Source organism: Zootoca vivipara, chromosome 6 (genome assembly GCF_965207765.1).
Source record: "Zootoca vivipara chromosome 6, rZooViv2.hap1.1, whole genome shotgun sequence".
NCBI classification, from domain to species: Eukaryota; Metazoa; Chordata; class Lepidosauria; order Squamata; family Lacertidae; genus Zootoca; species Zootoca vivipara.
The window spans coordinates 96,580,696-96,600,724 of NC_142589.1; the positions used below are offsets into that span (position 1 = coordinate 96,580,696).

The window sequence follows — 20,029 nt, forward strand, 5'->3', positions numbered from 1 at the left end:
GCCTTCCGTCCTCTCAAGCAACCCGCCCCAGGGTGGAGCCTCGGCGCGAAAAGCAGCAGAAAGCAGGAGGGGTCCAAAGTTGGGTCCAAGTAACCCAGACCCCCTCCCCTCCCCCCGCTTTCGGCAGGGGTTGCAGAAGAAAAAAACGCAAAAATGGGTTTTTTTTGGGGGGGGGACACAATTAAAATCAATTCATTTTAAAAGACAAAAACAAAAATACCATGCAAAAAAGGGATTTGTTTCTAAAATCAATTCATTTTTAAAACAAAAACACCATGCGTAAACTTCTTTTTTTTTAAAAAAAAAGTCGACTTTTAAAGCCAAAATACTGTCTTTATACGTTTAGATCCATCCAACGCCCACCACTGGAATAAAATCAAACCGAAGATGGTTTAATTACGATGGAGGATTAAAGATACATAAAAACGCAAAAAACAAAACAAAACCTGAATGTTAGAGAGGAACCTCAACAGATGGGGCCGCCCAGATTATTTTATTATATTATGATTATACTGTACACAAAAAAAACACCCTAGAAGAAGAAAGCGTCCTGCTTCTGGAGAGCCGGCCCGGCTCTCTGCACTTTCTCAGAGGCGCGCTCGCTTGGCCCCCCTTTGCGCACCTGCGCACCTCCTCCCACCTGTCGGCCCCACCCTCGCCCTCCATTGGCCCAGCCGTGCGCCCCAGCTCCGCCCCCTCCCTGCCACCCGCCTGGACACGCCCCCCCGGCAGCCGCGTCTCCGGCGCGCAAAGGTGCGCTTCTCTCTCTCCGCGATCATGGGCTCCGCGCAGCTCCGCTTCCAGGCCTTCCTGCACCGGCCGGGCTTCGTGGGCGACCTGCTGGGCCGCCTGGAGGCGCAGACGGGCGTCAAGAGGGACTACCTGGCCGCAGGTGAGTCTTTGCTCCCGAGGGGAGACTTCCCCTAGGCTAGCCAACCCCGGGGGGGGAGCAGCCGTGCCTAATTCCCTAAGAGGCTCAAGGCTCGCCAAGCCCTCCTAATCCCTCCGTGGGGGGGGGGGAGGACTCTGTTCATGCTCAGAAGCACCCCTTTGATATGGGCCTGGGAGGGACCCCATCAGAAGGCAGGCTTGTTTCACTTGTCTTTTTATTATTATTAAATTTCCATTTTATAGTAATAATAATAATAATAATAATAATAATAATAATAATAATAAAATTTATTATTTATACCCCGCCCATCTGGCTGGGTTTCCCCAGCCACTCTGGGCGGCTTCCAACAGAAATATTAAAATATACTAATTTCTTAAAGATTAAAAGCTTCCCTAAACAGGGCTGCCTTCAGATGTCCTCTAAAAGTCTGGTAGTTGTTTTCCTTTTTGACCTCTGGTGAGAGGGCGTTCCACAGGGCGGGTGCCACCACCGAGAAGGCCCTCTGCCTAGTTCCCTGCAACTTGGCTTCTCGCAATGAGGGAACTGCCAGAAGGCCCTCGGTGCTGGACCTCAGTGTCCGGGCAGAATGATGGAGGTGGAGACGCTCCTTCAGGTATCCTGGACCGAGGCCGTTTAGGGCTTTAAAGGTCAGCACCAACACTTTGAATTATGCTCGGAAACGTACTAGGAGCCAATGTAGATCTTTCAAGAACGGTGTTATGTGGTCTTGTCGGCTGCTCCCAGTCACCACTCTAGCTGCCGCATTCTGGATTAATTGTAGTTTAAGTTTAAGTAGTTTAATTGTAGTTTAGTATTTAAGTACATCCTTATTTGTTATCATAATTCTTATGTTCATAGGAGCTAATCGACTTCCCTCCCTCCCACTTCATGGTTTTCGTCATTCATTTCTGTATCATCGCATTTGTACCTCTTCTAATTTACGTTTCACTTATTACAATTGTCCCATATTTTAAATAAGTATAAAAAAGTAGTATTCATTAACATTACAAGTCTTTTTAAATCAACCCTGCTATTGTTAATTGTTTACAATTGTCCATCAAATACTGTTTAACTTGTTGTCTTTTAGTACATATCCCCCCCTTTTTTTAAAAAAAATCCCTGACATTGTTGTTAAAGTTCATTACTTTCCAAACATTTGTCTCCTAGGTGAGTGGTCAGGAAACCCAGCCAGATGGGCAGGGTGTAAATAATAAAATTATTATTATTATTATTATCATAGCCCCCCCCCGAAAGCATGTAGTTTCTGTACCCTGAAAATTCCTCAACTGCAATTTGTCTAGAGGTTCAAGTTGGATATTGAACAGGGACAGAGCATTTTAAAATAAAATCATGCAAACCCCGTTAAACATGCCAGTGTTGGGGTGTCTGTGTGACTGTTTTGTGAATGGCCGTAGAGGATTGCGGGCCGAGGATCGTGGGCCGTGCCGTTGCATCTCAGTAGGTCTACTCTGAGTAGGGAGTGACTGGCCCAAGGTCAGCCAGTGAACATGGTGGCTGAGTGGGGATTTGAACCCGTCTCCCAGGTCCTAGCACAACACCCTGGTCTCTGCACCCACACTAGGACTGTAGGGCAAAGGGCTGGCAATAAAGCAATGAAATATATTATAATAATAAACGTTTAAGCCCTCGGAGAAGGCTGCTCTGCTTCTGTGCCTCCTCGCCCTTCCTTTGCCACGACTGTATTCCACATTCCTCCCCCTTTTCTGCAGGTGGCTCTTTAACAGATGGGTTAAACTGGGGTCCCCTTGGACCTCCCAAATTCAGTAATTAATTACACAAGGTTAGTATTGCATGCATGGGAATAAGCTGACGGGTGGAGTCTTGGCTCTAACCTTTAATAACGGGAGACGATAAGAAACTAATTGCAAATTACGACAGAAAGATTTTCAGCACAGAGGTTCAGGTGTTGCTTCCAGGTATGGGGACATTGTGGGATGTTTTGCAGTCCCTCCATCCTCCTGAAATTGGCAAGAGCCGACTTTTCGCTCCTTTCATGTGCCAAAGTTAATCTCCTTAGCATGTGATGCAGTGGGAGAAATCTTGGGAGATCTTTCTCTGCCCGTGACCTACTGAGAGTTGTTAGGTGACCTCTGTATTCCCTTCCCAAGAATATCTTTATTTCCCCCAGAAAGAGGGCTTGATTGTTAAACAACTCTGGGAATTCTAACTCTGCTGGGAGAATAAGGGTCTCCTGACAACTCAGGACTCTTAAAGGAACTATAGTTCCCAGAATCATTTGGGAAATGCTACTGCTTTAAACATATATCGTGCAGATGAGGCATTAAGTCACATTGAAATTCCCACATCCCTTTACGAGAGCATCTTGCAATCTTCCCTTTCCTAGAGAAACCCTTAAAAATGGCCCTTTTCATGTACAATGCATGCCAAGGGGGTGTGACTGTTTTGCATCTCTGTCCCTTTTCTGACACATCACACTAAACGGACACCCACCATCGCTCGTTAAAACTGGCCCAAGAAGTCTGTCCAAATTAGTGCATGCATAATCTGTATGACGCTTTCCAAAAATACATTATCTTTCTTTTAGTCCCCGAGGACACAGGTGCCTTTAGCCACAGAGCTGGATCCAGCACCCCCCCCCAGTGATCCACTTGCTCCGTCAGGGGTTCTGATCCAGGGGTCAGGTAGCCCACTGCTCTACCCAGTAATGCCACCCCCTGGTTCTTGGGGGGGGGGGCTTTTCCGAGCTCCAGGTTAGCACAAGGAAAATCACAAGCCCCCCGTGCGAAACTGACCAAGCTCTGCTAAGATACCCAAACGGTTCTTGCCGCACACGACTGAGGAACAGAAGAGGTTCTTTGCCCCCAGCTAGGGGGAATGGGAGAATCTTAAACTGGAATATCAGGTTTGTCACGGAGCAGAGTCCTGTTGCAATGGCGGTGGTTTGTGCAGGGCCGTTTCGTAAATTGAGAATTTACGAAACCCTACAGCCATTGCGAGTGTGGGAGGAAAGTGGCCTGTTCTGGCTCAGGTTTGGAAACAGCCTTGCCAGGTGGATTATGGCTGCACACAAACACATACTATACATCTAAAGCACATTTCCTCCAGCAGAAAGAGAAAAAAAGCATGTTGAGAATTGTAGTTTTCTGAGGGATAAACTACAGTTCCTACCGTTCTTTAGAGGAATGGGGTGTGTGTGCTGTAAATGTAGCCCTGGGGGTGGTGTGCCAAGTGTGCCCCCCTTTATTTTATTGCATTCTCTTTTCCCCCCATACATTCTAAGCAAGTGAAAGGAACAAAAAAATTCTCAGCATTTCAGTTGCCTGTTCCTGGCTGTTCTTCTGCCATGGAGAGTCGCTGGCTTTAGGGTGAAGCCTTGTTTTTTTGTTGTTGTTGTTTAAAATGCTTTAAGCTCCTTGTCACTACAAATGGAATGGCTTTTATTTGCTCTTCTATTTAGCTTCATTGTTTACTTTCTAAAAATGGTTTTATGGTTGGCTTATTATTAATATTAGTCATTCTTGCCAACTTAGAAGCCTCCCTTGTACAGAGTTAGACAGCAGCAGGCTGTCTAACCATTTCCTCCCAGCCTTGTGGGGATGACAAATCTCAGAATCCGTCATGGATGCTTTAGCTGCAATTCCTGCATTGCAAGGGGCTGGACTAGATGACGTTGGGGGTCCCTTCCAAGTCTGTGAATCCACGATTCTACAGAGCCTGTGCTCCTTCCCTGAGCTGTGTGGGCCTTTCTCCCCAAAGCTGCAGGAAGGTTCCAGTCCACAAGATTTGCTATGAATGGGAAGGCTGGCCACTAGCTCAGGCCGTTGGTCCCTCTAGCTCATAATAAATGATAATAATAATAATAATAATAACAAAACAACAACAACAACAATTTATTACTTATACCTCATCTATCTGACCGGGCCTCCCCAGCCACTCTGGGTGGCTCCCAACAGAATATTAACACAATAAAACATCAAACATTAAAAACTTCCCTAAACAGGGCTGCCTTCAGATGTCTTCTAAAAGTCAGGGTTCATTTCCTTGACATCTGCTGGGAGGGCGTTCCACAGGGCGGGCGCCACCACCGAGAAGGCCCTCTGCCTGGTTCCCTGTAACCTCACTTATCTCGGGGAGGGAACCGCCAGAAGGCCCTCAGGAGATGGACCCCGGTCCAGGGTGGAGACACTCATTCAGGTCTACTGGGCCATTTAGGGCTTTCAAGGTCAGCACCAAGACTTTGAATTGTGCTTCGAAACATCCTGGGAGCCAATGGAGGTCTTTCAGGACTGGGGTTACATTGTCTCGGCGGCTACTCCCAGTCCCCAGTCTAGCTGCCACATTATGGATTAGTTTCAGTTTCTGGGTCACCTTCAGAGGGAGCCCCACAGAGAACACATTGCAGTAGTTCAAGCAGGAGAAAACCAGAGCATGCACCACTCTGGAGAGAAAGGTTTGCTGGATACTGTATAAGGGCTTTGGTAGTCCAAGCGGGAGATAACTAGTGTTGAGGTCCGAGCTGGCCCTCTCACGAGGCACAGTAAAGCAGTTGCCTCGGGTGGCAGACTGGGCACGGCTGTGATGGGGTGGCAGAGTCACTGCCTGCTGGGCTTCAGCCTCACGAGGCAAAACATCTCTGGCTGGCCCAGGTTGGGGTGACCCATTTTCAGCTCAGGAGCCATGTTTTGTTCCTGGGGCCACATGTCAAGGGGCCTGGGTGGGGCCAGAGGCAGGAGGAGGCCAAACAGGAGGTGCAATTTTTGTAGGCGAAATAAGATCCATAACCCATGTGTGGGTTAGTTATCAAAAGAAACAGCAGGACGCCTGCATTCAAAACATGGGCCGTTGTCCCCTCTCCAGCGGGAGAGAGCCCCCGGCAAAGTTTTAAACAGGCACACAGCAAAGCAGTTCTGAATCCCCAGCTTACCTGGCACCAGGTCCTGCTGGCACATACTGTATGTCAAGTCCAAAGGGCAGCAGTCAGGAAACACCGCCTGAGGGTCAATCCACATAACCAAAGTCCAGCAGTCAGGAAATGCAACCCAGAGACAAACCCAGAGCTGAGCCCCATAGATATTCTGGAGCATCGAAGTCAAGATCCATCAACAGGAGCCGTTGAGCAGACCGAGGCCTTTTTATTCCTTGCCTGCTGATTGCAGCATCTGGTCCTGATGACCAGGTGAGCCTCACCTGTCCTGAGCCTCCAGCTGAGGAAGAAAGACCCCAGTCCTCACGGTTAGGGGAAAGGGGGTGATCTAAACAGAAACATGGAGTCAGCCAGTGAAAAAGTTCGCAGCAGGGGAATTCCTGGCCTTCACTGAACATTATGATAATCAACATACCATGTTGATTAAGCTCCTTCCCTTTTTTGAAAGAGACAGAGGCAGGAGCTCCCACCTGGACCTTGAGGTGCTGGGAACGGAACCCGGGACTGTCTGTGCCCAAGGCAGCCGCTCTGTCACCAAGCTGTGGTTCTTCCCTGATTATTAATAAAGATTATTATCCTCATAACTGTGAATAAAGGGCAGATTAGACTGTTGTGGGTGTCGGACACTTCTAGAGTCCTGGAACCAGCATGATGAGAATTAATTGGCCTGTGGTTTTAAAACTGGGGCCAGACCTGTGTGTGTTAAGTTGTGTACTAGACATGTCTACTCTCCTGGAATCAACGAGTGTTAAAAGATGAGCCATTAAGGAAGCAAAGATCCAAGGAACTTGGTGGGAGGTGGCAAATAGGAGTTAGTTGGAAGATAAAGCCAGTGCTTAGAGAGGGGAGGGGGGGAGCATGGTGTCTGTTTGGAGCCTGTGGAAAAAGCAAGACCCTCTTGGGTTAATTAGGCTCAGGTTGTATATGTGTGTAAATAAACCATATAGCAGAACGACAGCACATTCTCTGCTGTGCATCATTTCCTGCCTGCTCAACCATTGGAAGAGGACTTGAACTCAGTCAGCAGGTCCTGGGTCCATCTAGCTCAGCACTGTCTACACGGGCCGGCAGCAACTCATCAGGGTTTCAGGCAAGGGACAGCCCTTGCCAAGGATCATTTGGGCAAACTTTGACTGAACATAATACAAAATGCTTTTGTAAAGAGGCAAGCATGAAGGGTAATTAATTCCTTTCTGGGAAATATTGGAGTAGAACGAATTCCTTTTGTAAAATGAACTTTCCAGGCTCTGAGTGTGGCTTTGCTCCATTTAGGTGCAATTGCGCTTCTGGGACTCTACCTGATGTTTGGCTATGGCGCCTCGTTGCTTTGCAATCTCATTGGCTTTGTCTATCCTGCTTATGTCTCGTAAGTAGTTGTCTTGAGAGCCAGACTCTCGTCTTCCCTTCTCCCTCCCTCCCTCCCTCCCTCCCTCCCTCCCTCCCTCCCTCTCTGGCCGTATTTTGCTGGCTGGCACTGAAGCTGTTCTACAGAACTGCTGCCCAAAAGCAGAAACCAGTATCAAGGTGCAGAGTGAGGCCCCCCTGCACCTGACATCCAAAGCAGTCCCAGACCACCTCAACAGTCGCGGCCACCCTGAAAATCCTAGGAGCTGTCTGTCGCTGAAGGGGGCTGAGAGTTGCTAGGAGACACTTACTTCTCTCACGGAGCTACAATTCCCAGAGTTATTATCCCTCTTCCCAGTTGTAGGTGCAGTAGGGGGTCTCCAAACAACTCTCAGCATCCTTAACAAGGTCCAGTTCTCGGAATTATTTTGGGGAAGCCATGACTGTTGATGTGGGATGGTGCTTTAGAAGTATAGTGCAGAGGAGGGCTGAGATGGCAACATGCAGCTTGGCTCACTTGCTAGAGATGAATTAATTGAAGCAGAGAGTCCAGATTGCCAGGATGATTAATTGTGTTCTAATCTATGCTGCATCTGGGCTCCACCATTGCAGGTGGGCATTGCCAAATAGGAGAGGGTGAGCAGGGCTCAGAAACCTAACCTGCAGTTGGAAGAGCTGGGGGTGTTTAGTTTGCAGAAGATTAGAATGAAGCCATCTCTCGAGGGCCCTTCCAGCTCTGAACTGCTCCCCTTGGCCCAGTGGCCCAGCCCTCCGTCCCCCTTGGCGCTCTGGGATGGCTCGCGACAGGCATCTTGCGGGTGAACGTGGCTGGGACAGGAAGGGATGGGGGGTTGAGGACAACTTCCTACAAAGTCCCCCAAGTGCTGCATAAATGAGGGACATTCTCACAGCCTTGCCGTTCTTTTCAGCATCAAAGCCATTGAGAGCTCCACAAAGGAGGACGACACGACATGGCTGACTTACTGGGTCGTCTACGGACTCTTCAGCGTGGCAGAGTTTTTCTCGGACTCCTTCCTTTACTGGTTTCCCTTTTATTATGCCGGCAAGGTAATGTCATTCATTTTTAAAAAGTATCTGTATCCTGCTGTTCTTTAAAAAAATAAAAATAAATCAAATATATATGGTTATTGCACATCACTTTGATTTCATTTATTTTTTAAAGAACAGCAGGATAGAGATACAAACACAGATACAGTACAAACATAGGCACACAAACCACTTAAATGTCAAAAATTGAAGAGCAATTATTTATCATAAGATTTATTATCTGCTACTTGACAAAACAAAAACCCTCAAAGCAGTTTGCAGAAAGATAAATTGGGGGGAAATTACAGCTGTAAAATCACAGGTTTTCCTTATTTATCTTTTGGAAACTGCTTTGAGGGTTGTTGGTTTTTTGCAGTCAGGTAGCAAATAACAAAAAAGTTTTAAAGTGCCATTTGGTTTTCTAACACAGGTGCAATTGTGAGCTGTTTAAGGGTGGGCCACACACACACACACACACACACACACACTTATCTGAAGGCAGCCTGGTTTAGGGAAATTTTTAATGTTTGATGTTTTATTGTGTTTTCAATATCCTGTTGGAAGCTTCCCAGAGTGGCTGGGGAGGCTTGGCCAGATGGGCAGGGTAATAATAATAATAATAATAATAATAATAATAATAATAATATCATCTCAGATGCCCACGTTCTCAGGTAAAGCAGTGGGAATGGAAATGGAGTCTCCTGGGAAAGTGTATATGTGGCTGGAGCCCTCGAAGTGCACGCCTGTGGCTGGTGGTGATGCGCTGCGACTCCTTGTTGCAGCGCCCTGCTTGCTGATGTGACCTGCCCTATTTTCTCCTGCCCCACAGTGTCTCTTCCTGCTGTGGTGCATGGCTCCCGTCTCGTGGAATGGCTCCCAGGTCCTCTACCACAACGCCATCCGCCCCTGGTTCCTGAAGCACCAGCAGACCGTCGACAGCGTCCTCAGCGACCTCGGCGGCCGAGCCGCTCACGCCGCGTCCGCCGTCTCCAGGGAAGGTAGTTGTGTCCATTATGGCTATTGATTTTATATCTGTGGTTGCATTGTGTTTTAATTCCGGAAGCTGCTTAGAGAGGGTTTGGCCCTTAAAAAAAAATGACAGCCTTAAAAGCCTTTTAAACAGGCAAGATGAATGACGGTAGCTGAGCTGCAGCCATGCCTTTAAGGGTTTAAAATATTCCCAGGTGGGTAAAAGCTGTTCTAGGCAAACTCTGAAAAGCAATGATCCTGGAAATTTGCCGTCTGTGTCCAGACCAGTGCTGGATTTATGTAAAAGCTCAACAAGCTCTAGCTTATGGCCCCACTCTCTTGGGGGTCCCCCAAAAAATTTAAAGGGAAAAAAACCTGGATGTACATTTCCAAAATATAAGATAAAAAACAAAAAAAATAAACCCTACATCCAGCAACCGTGTTTTGTGTTGTCTAGGCTCCTCATGCAGCCTGCCTGCTAGCCTGCTCCCTAAATTATCCCTGGTTTGCTCCTTTCTATATATAGGGTGCCGACATTCTGCATGGACTGGTTGCAGGGCAACAGGTGCAAATGGCTTGAGATACCTATGAGGTCCGTCAATGACCATCTAGTGTATATTCAACCCAAAAAACAGCGACCATTTGTTGTTGACAACAGACAGCTGGACATAGAAAGGGCCCTAATACCTTCAGGAGCTGAGGGCTGCATCAAACCTAAATCCGGCCCTGTTCTAGGCAAACTCTGAAAAGCATTCATCCTGGAAATTTGCCGTGTGCGTCCCAACTCTACTCTGCTCTTGTGCCCAAGCAGTCGAAGGCCTGGGCTCCTTTTTCTTTTGCGATCTCTCGCTCTTTCTTCTGCTCTCTTCCTCTTCCTTTGTCTTCTGTCTTCTTAGTTCTGCAATCTCTGGCTGACAGCTGACCGCCACCTGTGCCCCGGCAGCTTTCCACCACCGTATTTACTCACGAGTAGGTCACTCTCCCCTAAAGGATAACACCAGCCATCATCGTTCAAGAAACCATGTATCTCAAGTGGCTTTTTAAGGGGCTCAAGGCAGTGAAGAGACGATGACTGTTTATTAAGATTTTCTTAAAGCTTTTTCCCCACAGTGCAATAAATTAAGAGAAACCAATCTACCAGTAAATAAAAACAAAAGCAAAGAGAGAAAGAGAAAAGAAAAACACCCAAGGAAGAGAAGAGAAATAAAAAGGACTTGTGATTTTCCATCTCTCAGTTACATAAAAGACTCTAGCATGAGACCCAACAGATCTATTTTTGATTAGGCGATCTTTTCCCAATCTTCTGACCCCAATATAATTAATTTCCCCTTTTATTTCTTATTAATAAATGTCACCAATAGTTTTCCTACTCCCAGATAGGCTTGATGAGCATAATATGTCCCTCACTTCCCTCTACAGGTGAGAGCTGATTTATGATTTAAATAAAAAATGATTTAAATTTTAAAAATCCATTTTTTGTTTTTCAAAAATCATTGATTTTTAGGTGGACTGTCAGCATCTCTCCAGAGTTTTAGGCAGGGCTTGAACCCAGCACCATCTGCATGAAAAGCACGGTCTCTAAAGATAAATCCAGATTCCACCACCCGACCTATTGATAGGGAAATGGGTTCCCTACCGTAGCTGCCAGCTAAGTTTAGATTTGGCTTAGCCCATCTCTCTACCTTTGCACAAAGCGGATTAGAGGATGGCGAAGCTCTTGGCTGCCAGCAAGAGATGTAGGCTGGGATTTCCTGGTGGGGAAAGAGGCTATTTTTAAGTCTCCCCGCTGCAGACAATCTCAGCTCTTTGGCTACTCTTGGTTGGTAGTGAAACCTCTTGTTCTGATTCCAATGGATATTTTAGGGGGAATATCGGTAGCTCTGAGGGAGAACATCTGCCATATCCAGAGGGCTAGGAGAGAAGCCCTTTCTGAATTCCTGGAGAGCTGCTGTCAGACGATACTGAGCTGACTCTGTATAAGACAGCCTTTTATGTAAACACCTTTAGAGGGTTTTCTTAAATTAAGGGGTACATAATTTAAGGGGTGAATTGTGCACCGAAACGTGAAAATACTGTATCGCCCGAATATAAGCCATACCCCAAAAGAAGCCACACCATTAAGATTCAAGAGGAAAAAAGGAAAAAAGACAATACCCAAATATAAGCCACTCCCTTAAAATTCCACTGGCACTCATGCCAGTAAATGACAAATGTAGAAGAAAATCCTACAGCGATATTGTAAAAGCCCATTTTTGTAAGGTTGCAAATTTAAGCCGCACTTTAACTTTTCATGGTTGGAATTTGGGAAAAAGTGCGGCTTATATTCAGGCCAATATGATAATGCCTAGAACTGCATTGGGGGGAATGGTTGGCAAAAATGCATGTATTGGACAAAATTACCTACAAACATGCATATGAACTTTCAAGGAAGGTTTTAAAGCAGGCATCCCCAAACTTTGGCCCTCCAGATGTTTTGGACTACAATTCCCATCTTCCCCGACCACTGGTCCTGTTAGCTAGGGATCATGGGAGTTGTAGGCCAAAACATCTGGAGGGCCGCAGTTTGGGGATGCCTGTTTTAAAGGAACCCACAAGTTGTTCTTGGAATGGGGAGATCTGAGCTTAAGGGCTGGAACAGGCTCTTCCCTCCCTTCTTGTCTTGCTCTCATGAGATGCCCTTCTCTCTCGGTTTATTTTCAGCCTCCAAAGAAGCCATGAGAAAAGCCCTACGGACAGAGGACTGAGCAACTGACATTTTAAACTTCCAAGCAAAAGAAAAGATGCCCACATTCTGGAATACTCCTGGAAGCTTTGGGAAGACTTTGTTTTATTTTTCTGCGCACCTACAATAAGATAATTCCTTTGGCTCCCCTCCCTCCTCGCCACCGCCAAATTCTGGAAATGTGTGGCAATGCCACCAATGTGATTTGATTGCATGTTCACTGAGCACCCCAAGATATCCTTGTCTCCTTTCTGAACTCCAGCAGAGGGTGCTGTGACTTCAGAGGAGGCCTGGATTAATCCCCATCTGAGACTCCAACCACGTTCTTATTTCTTTGGTCCCACAACGTGTGATCAGTTCCAGAGCAGAGAGATTCTTCCATCCCTGAATATTCTCCCTGGCAATTGCAGTTCACGGCCTCGGGCCAAATAACTGGGTTCTTTGAACAAGTACCAGCTAAGTATATCTGGAGCACTTTATAGGGGTAAAGCTAATATATGGGGCTTCTCTCGCTGCCCCCATCCTAGGGTCATATTTTAGCAGTAGCCGACTTGCTCATCTTTCCAAGGAGAGAGTGTTTCTCAACTGTCTCCTTGGTGGTTCTGGAGAGACAGAATATTTGGACATTCTTTTGAACCCACCTTACTCTTTGCAAACCATCATGAAGTTTTCTTTTTTTAGAAAAAGGAGAAGTGGGAGGGTAGCAGATGAAACAGGGTCTGCTTGCAAAGTCTGAATACTTTCTCCATATTTTAAACTCTCCTTTTCTTTGCTAGAGTGAGTCTTCTTGAATGTTCTCTCCTTTTGATGGATTAGAGGAAGAAGGAAACCTGAATGGTTGTGGAACCGTGAGCATTAACCCACGAATCTCCTCTCTCCAAAATCGAGAAGTTTGCAGGGAATAAAAATGCTAGTTTGTTGAGCCCAATCTTGACGTGCAGGGGTTTCTGGGCTCTGTCCTGGCATTGTGATCAGCGGTCGGGGCAACCTCTGCAGGTCACCAGGTGGGGGCACTGCAATTCCCCTCCGCATGGCCAGTGGCAAAGGATGATGGGTGTTGTAGTACATGGCGCCTGGCGCAACACAAGGTTGGCTATTCCTGGGGTGGTGAGAGACCAGAGGAGGGTGCCCCCTCACCCCGGTTGGATCTCAGGCTGTGCAAAAAAACGGTTTTAGAGGTTGCTGCTTCTGAGCTTTGGGAGAGCAGGTGCCAGGAACCAGCTGGTTAATAGCTTCCCTACTTCCGAATACGGCCTGAAAACCTGTAACCACAAAAGGTGGGCTCTTTCATTCTGGAGCTTTGGGGTCTTGGCCTTCTTGTTTGGGTCTACGTGGGGAAGAAGCACCTAGCAATCAGGATTTGATCCCCCCCACACCACTATACTGTATCATCCTAAATGCTCCACTTGTTTCTCTACATTGGTGTCCTGAGCTCACATCTTGCAATGCATTAAAAAAAGCAGTGCAAGGCCTGGTGTCCTCTCCATCCTCTTAATATACAGCTTGGGAAAATGCCAAGACTTGCAAATAAAAGCCAATGTTTGACCTCCAGTATTGATGCTGAGCTTAATGGGTTCTCCAGACCATCCTAAGCAGCTACTTCCTTAATGTGTTGTAGGTGGGATGAGGGGGGGGGCAGTGATGGCAAACACTCCCTGACAAATCCCAGAAACATTCAAGTTGGTACGACTCCTTTCTTGGTCTGAACTTCAGTCCCAGCCCCCAATCTGCCAAGAAAACACATCACCCTGAAATAACCGCACAACACTCCTGGCGATTTTCTACGTGGTGAACTTGAGAGATTGCGAACTTTGTACTTTATGCTGATAAAATTTGAGTTATCGAGTGTCCACCCCCCCCCACTTGTGTCTGGCTGCTTTTTATTTTTTAAGAAATGGATGCTTGCCAAGTCATTTGGCACACTTTTCGATTCTGTAAAATCTCTTAGGATTGTTGTTGTTGTTGTTGTTTAGTCGTTTTGTCGAGTCCGACTCTTTGTGACCCCATGGACCAGAGCACGCCAGGCCCTCCTGTCTTCCACTGCCTCCCGCAGTTTGGTCAGACTCATGTTCTTAGGATTATAGAAAGCAAAACGACATTATGGAAGTCTCTCTACAAATCATTGAATGCATATTGCAATGTGGCTGGGGATATTGGGGGGACGGGACACAGGTGTGATTCCTGCAATGACTGGTTTAGCTGTCTCCGGAAGGGCCTCTGGCTGCTATGGGCTGAGTACAGGTGCGGTGGAAGAAGCAATGGCTGGGCACCTCAGTTGTAATGTGGCCCCCAGGGGTCTCTGCATTGGCCTTCATGGCTGACCTCTGCACCCACCTCTGCATTTCCACGGTGGGGAGGTGTTCTGAACAGTGGTGTTGCATCTTGCTTGCTTGTGTCTGTGTCTGTGTGTAGAACCATTCAACTCTTGTGGGATTGAAATGCAGCCTGCGAGGGCAAGACTTGCATCCATTGCAACTTTTGAGATTCAGAGAGCCTTGCATTGTGACCCTGAGCTGCTTCTCTCCCTCCCCCCCCCCCCCCAGCAACCCGGCCATCGAGGGCCTTCTGGTGCAAGAAGCGAGGTTACAGGGAACCAGGCAGAGGGCCTTCTCAGTAGTGGCGCCCGCCCTGTGGAACGCCCTCCCATCAGATGTCAAGGAAATAAACAACTATCTGACTTTTAGAAGACATCTGAAGGCAGCCCTGTTTTGGGAAGTTTTTAATGTTTGATTTTATTTTTAATATTTTGTTGGGAGCCGCCCAGGGTGGCTGGGGAAACCCAGCGAGATGGGTGCAGAATGAATGAATGAATGAATGAATATTATTTATTAGTTTTTCCCAGCCCTTTTTGGAAACGCTGGGCTATGGACCCAGGGACCTCCTGCATGCAAAATGGTCCCCTGCCCTGAATTATAGAGCCTTTTTCAATCTGCCCCCCTCCTGGAAAAAGAAAAGGTGTGCCTGAGGTTCCAGCCTTGAAGGAGTGCAGGCTTCTTCCCCAACTCCTGAGTTTGAGCCTGCCCAAGCAAAGCCCGTGACCTAATTAACGTGCCGTTAATTGGGGAAGGGCCAGCTGTTGAAGGGACACGCTACCACGGAGCTGCCTCTTTTGACGAGGTCTTGACAGGCTGGACTCTGGCTCCAGATGTACAAAGGCTCTCCCACCCCCATTTCATGCCAAACCCAGGAGCCCACTCTGGCTGTCAGCAATCAGCCCCCATTAGTGCTGCTGGGGTGGGCGGGTGTTTGTCTCTTCCGCATCCCCCTCTTCCCAAACACGTATCCCACAGCGACCGGTGAAGGGAAGAACTACCTTGTTGGCCAGCCTGGACAGGGTGTGGCAAAGGGTGGAGGGAGAGGGCATTTAATTGCTGTGCCATTTAATTGTCCTGTCATCTAACAGGCCAGGGAGAACCACCAGCCTTTCAGGAAAGCTAGGAAATGATTTTTGTCATGGTGGTGTTACTGGGAAGGCAGGCAACTGCAAGTAGATATGTTGGTCACAGAACTTTTTTAATGATTAAGTCCATAGGAAGAGCCTTGCCTGAGATCATCTCCTGAGGCCCGTCTTTGTGTGGCTCCTCTTTGAGAGGTCCAAAGGGTGGCAACACAAGAACGGGGCCTTTTCTGCAGTGGCTCCCCGTCTGTGGAATGCTTTCCCCAGGGAAGTTCGCCTGGCACCTTCATTACACACTTTTAGGTGCCAGGCAAAAACATTCCTTTTTCACCAGGCCTTTGGTTGATCCAAATTACATCCTATGCCCTTTTAAAATGTGTTTTTTTGGGGCGGGGGGGCTATTGGGCTGCCGTTTTTAGTTTTATTAGGTATTTTGTGGTTTTATATCTTGAGTTTATTCTCTGAACCACCCTGAAACCCCTGGGTATAGGGCAGTATATGAATTCAATAAAGAATAAAAATAATACTGCTGGTTCAGACAAGGACCATCTACTCCGGATGACCCAATGGGAAACCAGTAAGCAGGAAAACTCTCTCCCCACCCCCACCCCCCAGTTTTCAGCAGCTGGTTCTCAGAAGTGTGTCTCCCTCTGGCAGGGCTAGGAGCAGCTGAGAGCCTCCTGTTTATCTGTGCCTCTTTTAAGCCTCACAGGTGGTTGTGCATCTATAGCCCCCCCTTGCCATCCTGGATCCCAGGCAGACCCCATTCCTAAGCATTGGCCGCAGACCCAGCCTGTTCCCCACCTCACAGTCTTTCTGGTCTGCTTCCCATTGGGGCACCTGGTTCTGCCACTGTGCAAAACGGGTCTAGGTGGGACTTTGGCCTGATCCAGCTCCTCTCTTCAAGTGAGGCAGATCCAAAGGCTGCCCCAAGTGGGCCCAGGGCAAGACCACAGCCGGCAGCTGCATCCCACCCACCCACAAGGGACAGTGTAGCTGGGCAGCTTGCTCCCCGCCTTCAGAACAGAAGCCTGTGGCCCCTCCAGTCCAGTATCCTGTTCTCACAGTTGCCAACCGGATCCCTGCTGCCAGAAGGATCTGAGCCCAAGAGCACTTTCTCGGCCCGAGGTTCCCAGCCCCTGGCATTCAGAAGGATTGCTGCCTGCCTGCCTGCCTGCCTCCACATTTTGATGGTGGCGGTTGGGCAAGTGGGAGCCCTCAGCCAGCCAGCCAGCCCTCCAGCACTTCTTGCAAGAGAAGTAGCAACCCGGCTGGTCGGCTGGGGCGGAGGGGACGGTGCTTCCTGCCCCACCTGGGAAACTCTGGCAGAGTGATGGGTGAGCAGATTCCCCCTAACGAGCGCCGTGGGGCACCCCAGAGTCTCGCATCTGTTGCAAGACAACAAGAGTGGCCCGTGGGGGTAGGTGGGGCTTGGGAGAAGCAGGCCTCTCCCCACAGCCTTTTGTTGTGGGGGCAGCCAGGCGTGCAATATGGAATCGGGTCTGACGCCTCCCCACCCGGCGGAAGGGGAGACGAGGTGAGGGGCGGCGGCAGCTGGACCGGGGAAAGGATGCGAGAGGGAGGAGGAGGAAGGAGAGGAGACTCGGCAGAAGGTGGGGCAGGAAGGGCCACGCTCAGAAGGTGGGTGACCAGTCCAGCGCCCAGTTGATGGTGGAGGGAGCTGGTCCATGCGGCTGGGTATTGAGGAGAGGAGATTTGATCAAGCAGGGCTCCTCAAACCCTGAAGGCAGCCCTGGCTGAGAAACAGCAGAAGTGGGTGATTTACAGGGGTGAGGAACCCACAACCTTCCAGCTCCCAGCAACAACCAGCATGCCCAGTGGTTAAGGAGGGCCTGAGTTTGTCGTCCCCCAGCATCTGGAGCAACCGCAATGCTTTGCTGCAGCCGTAGACCATTTCTTCAGTCGCAAATGGTCCGGCGGAACAGGGGCAATTTTCATTAGGATGAATAACAGGGGGAAGGTCAAGTGGTATTGCACTCCTAATGATGATGACAGCCCTCCCCTCCATACTCTGCAATCTCAAGGGGTGGGGAGTCCCAGGGGTGGGTGAAGGCAAGGCAAAATGTGTGGAACAGCGGGTGCCCCAGTACCTTTGTACAGTAAGCCAGTTTCAACACATGCACAAACCTCTCTGTCCTGAATTGAGACCAGCAAAAGGCGTCTGAGTAGCAGACTGAGCAGACGCCACTCTTTCTCACAATGCTGAGATGGATTGAAAGAAGTGAGAAAGTGAGAGATTATCAAAGAAAATATTTTCCCCTCCTTCATTCTGTTGGCTGAACTCTGCTGCATAGAAATCACACCAAATGTGGCAATTCTGAGACAAACATCAGAGAGAAATGTCTACCCAATAAAAAGCAGGGCAAGTGAAACACAGAGAGAAAGAGAGAGAGAGAGAGAGGAAAATGGATGTGTAAACAGAAAGTGGTGTGCCCACTTTGGAATGCAATCTGCTTTGGAGTAGCTGGCTGCTTTTGGGTAGAAACAAAGGGGCTGTCCATCTGGCCTGGAGGGATTTACGACTGATTGGCGCCAGTCGGGATGGTTAATAGTCTGCAATCAATACAAATCAATTGCTCCAAGACTGAATCTGCCCTCTATGAGGACCAATGACTTGGTGCGATGTCACAACCTTGCCAGTGGCATCTGGTCCTGTTTTTGCAATCTCCACCATAGCCTTTGTTTTCTTGCTTTTTGATATCCCCTTTCCAGGGGGTGCAGGAATCCCTGGATCCAACCAGTCCAATCCACAGCTCAGAATCTCCCCCAAGTATCTGCTAGAAGAGGAATATGGCAGAGCCCAAACTGCCAAAGTTCTGTGGAGAGATGTCCTTCATCCCCTGGAAGGAAAAGATTCCCTGTGGGGAATTCTCCTCCTAATCCCACTGCTCCAGCCACAATTCAGAGTGAAAGTGGGGAGAGCAAGAACTTCAGTATTTGAATCTGTGGTGCTAAATTCTCTCATTTGAGGCAACTCCCGACTTTGACAGCAAAACCATCGCCGTTAGCTGGCGGAAAGCCCCCTGCAGTGCCTGAGAGGCCACATCACAGTCATTGGCCACGATGGAAGAAGCTGAGAGTCACCTGGCGAGAGACCACGCTGTGCCGATTCCTTCCACTGTCCCCCATCCTGGCCAGTGTTTGGCACGGTGGGGTCAACCACCCCGCCCTCAAATGGGCTGCCATGTTTTGTCAATGGTCTGGATGTGCTCCTTGGCCTTCATCCGCAGCGAAGCGATGCTGGAGCTCCGCTGGTCCACGTCCTCCAGAGGGTACTTGTCTACAAAGGTGGTGGCGCACTGGTAGGCGGCGGGTGCCATGGGCTGCATGCTCTGGGGCATGGCGGGCGGGCTGTTGAGGAAGGAGTGCCCTGTGTAGGCCGGCTGGAGGCCTTGCGTGGGGCCCATGAAGCCCGGGATGCTGTGCACGGCCGTGGCGCTGGAGATGGGCGACGTCAGCCACGGGTCCAAGGGGAGGGAGTTGCCGATGGGCCCCACGTTGGGTGCCATGGGTGGCCTGTTGAACGACAGCATGGGGGCATCGTGGAGCTTCATGGAGTTGGCCTCCATCTTCTCTTGCCGGCGCCACTTGGCCCTCCGATTCTGGAACCAGACCTGTGAAAAGGAGAAGCACTTTCTCAATGCATTATTGTTGCTGTTATTACTATTATATATTTATTGGCACCCTGCCTTTCCCCCTGATGGCACTCAAGGCAGCTTACAGAAAAACAATATATATATTAAAAAGAAACATGGATAAAAACTATATAATTGCAATAAATTCACCGGGCAGAATTCAGCGGCCAGGTTGCTCACTGGAGCAAGACGGTTTGAGCATCTTACGCCAATCCTGGTCCAACTGCACTGGCTGCCAATTAGTTTCTGAGCCCAATTCAAAGTGCTGGTTCTGACCTATAAAGCCTTAAACGGCTCAGGACCACAATACCTCAAGGACTGCCTCTTCCCATATGAACCTACTTGGACCCTCGAGAGGTCAGGAGGGTGGCAACACGAGAATGGGGCCTTCTCTGCTGTGGCTCCCCATCTGTGGAATGCTCTCCCCAAGAAAGTTCACTATACATCCTTAGGTGCCAGGCAAAAATGTTCCTTTTTAACCAGGCCTTTGGTTGATCTGATTTACATCCTATGCCCTTTTAAAAAGTGGGGGTTTTTTGGGGGGTGAGCTATTGGGTTGTTGTTTTTATTTTTATTATGTATTTTGTGGTTTTATATCTTGATTTCATTCTGAGACCCCCAGGTAGAGGGTGGTATATAAATTCAATGAAGAGGAGGAGGAGGAGGAGGAGGAGGAGGAGGAGGAGGAGGAGGAGGAGGAGGAGGAACAGCCCAGCACCAGCCCCCTTATTAAAACCACCCAGTTCCCCTAACACCTGGAGACCCACGGTTGAGATAGGCTGACTCCATCGTCGGCAGTGCCATCTGCTCCACCACTTTGTCCCAAGAGCTCCTCATCGTTCTTGCTCACCTGAACCCGGACCTCTGGCAAGTTGACTTTCATGGCCAGTTCCTCGCGGCTGTAGACGTCCGGGTAGTGAGATTTCTCAAAGGCCCTCTCCAACTCATGCAGCTGGTAGGTGGTGAACGTGGTCCGGTTCCGGCGATGCTTCTTCTTGGGCTGCTCCTCATCCAGGTTCTCCGGCGTGGTCCCCTCACTGTCCACGCTCTTCTGCAGCTCGCTCAGCTCCCCCTCACACTTGCTGAGGAACATCTC

At 48.8% G+C, this 20,029-nt stretch overlaps 2 protein-coding genes across 2 annotated transcripts; one reads left to right on the plus strand and one right to left on the minus strand.

The window, feature by feature from the left end:
* The first annotated feature begins 711 nt into the window (after positions 1-711).
* On the plus strand, positions 712-13,737 carry LOC118087518 (receptor expression-enhancing protein 6). The gene is made up of 5 exons (XM_035120240.3): positions 712-892; positions 7,071-7,164; positions 8,072-8,210; positions 9,019-9,187; positions 11,859-13,737. Exons 1-5 carry the CDS (start codon positions 778-780, stop codon positions 11,900-11,902), a joined length of 561 nt encoding a protein of 186 aa, XP_034976131.1. The 5' UTR covers positions 712-777; the 3' UTR covers positions 11,903-13,737.
* A 4,731-nt stretch (positions 13,738-18,468) lies between these two features.
* On the minus strand, positions 18,469-20,029 carry LOC118086967 (retinal homeobox protein Rx1). Its single transcript, XM_035119090.2, has 2 exons — positions 19,784-20,029; positions 18,469-18,912 (listed from the first exon to the last, which is right to left on the minus strand). The coding sequence occupies exons 1-2, from the start codon at positions 20,024-20,026 to the stop codon at positions 18,469-18,471; spliced, it is 687 nt and encodes a 228-aa protein (XP_034974981.1). The 5' UTR covers positions 20,027-20,029.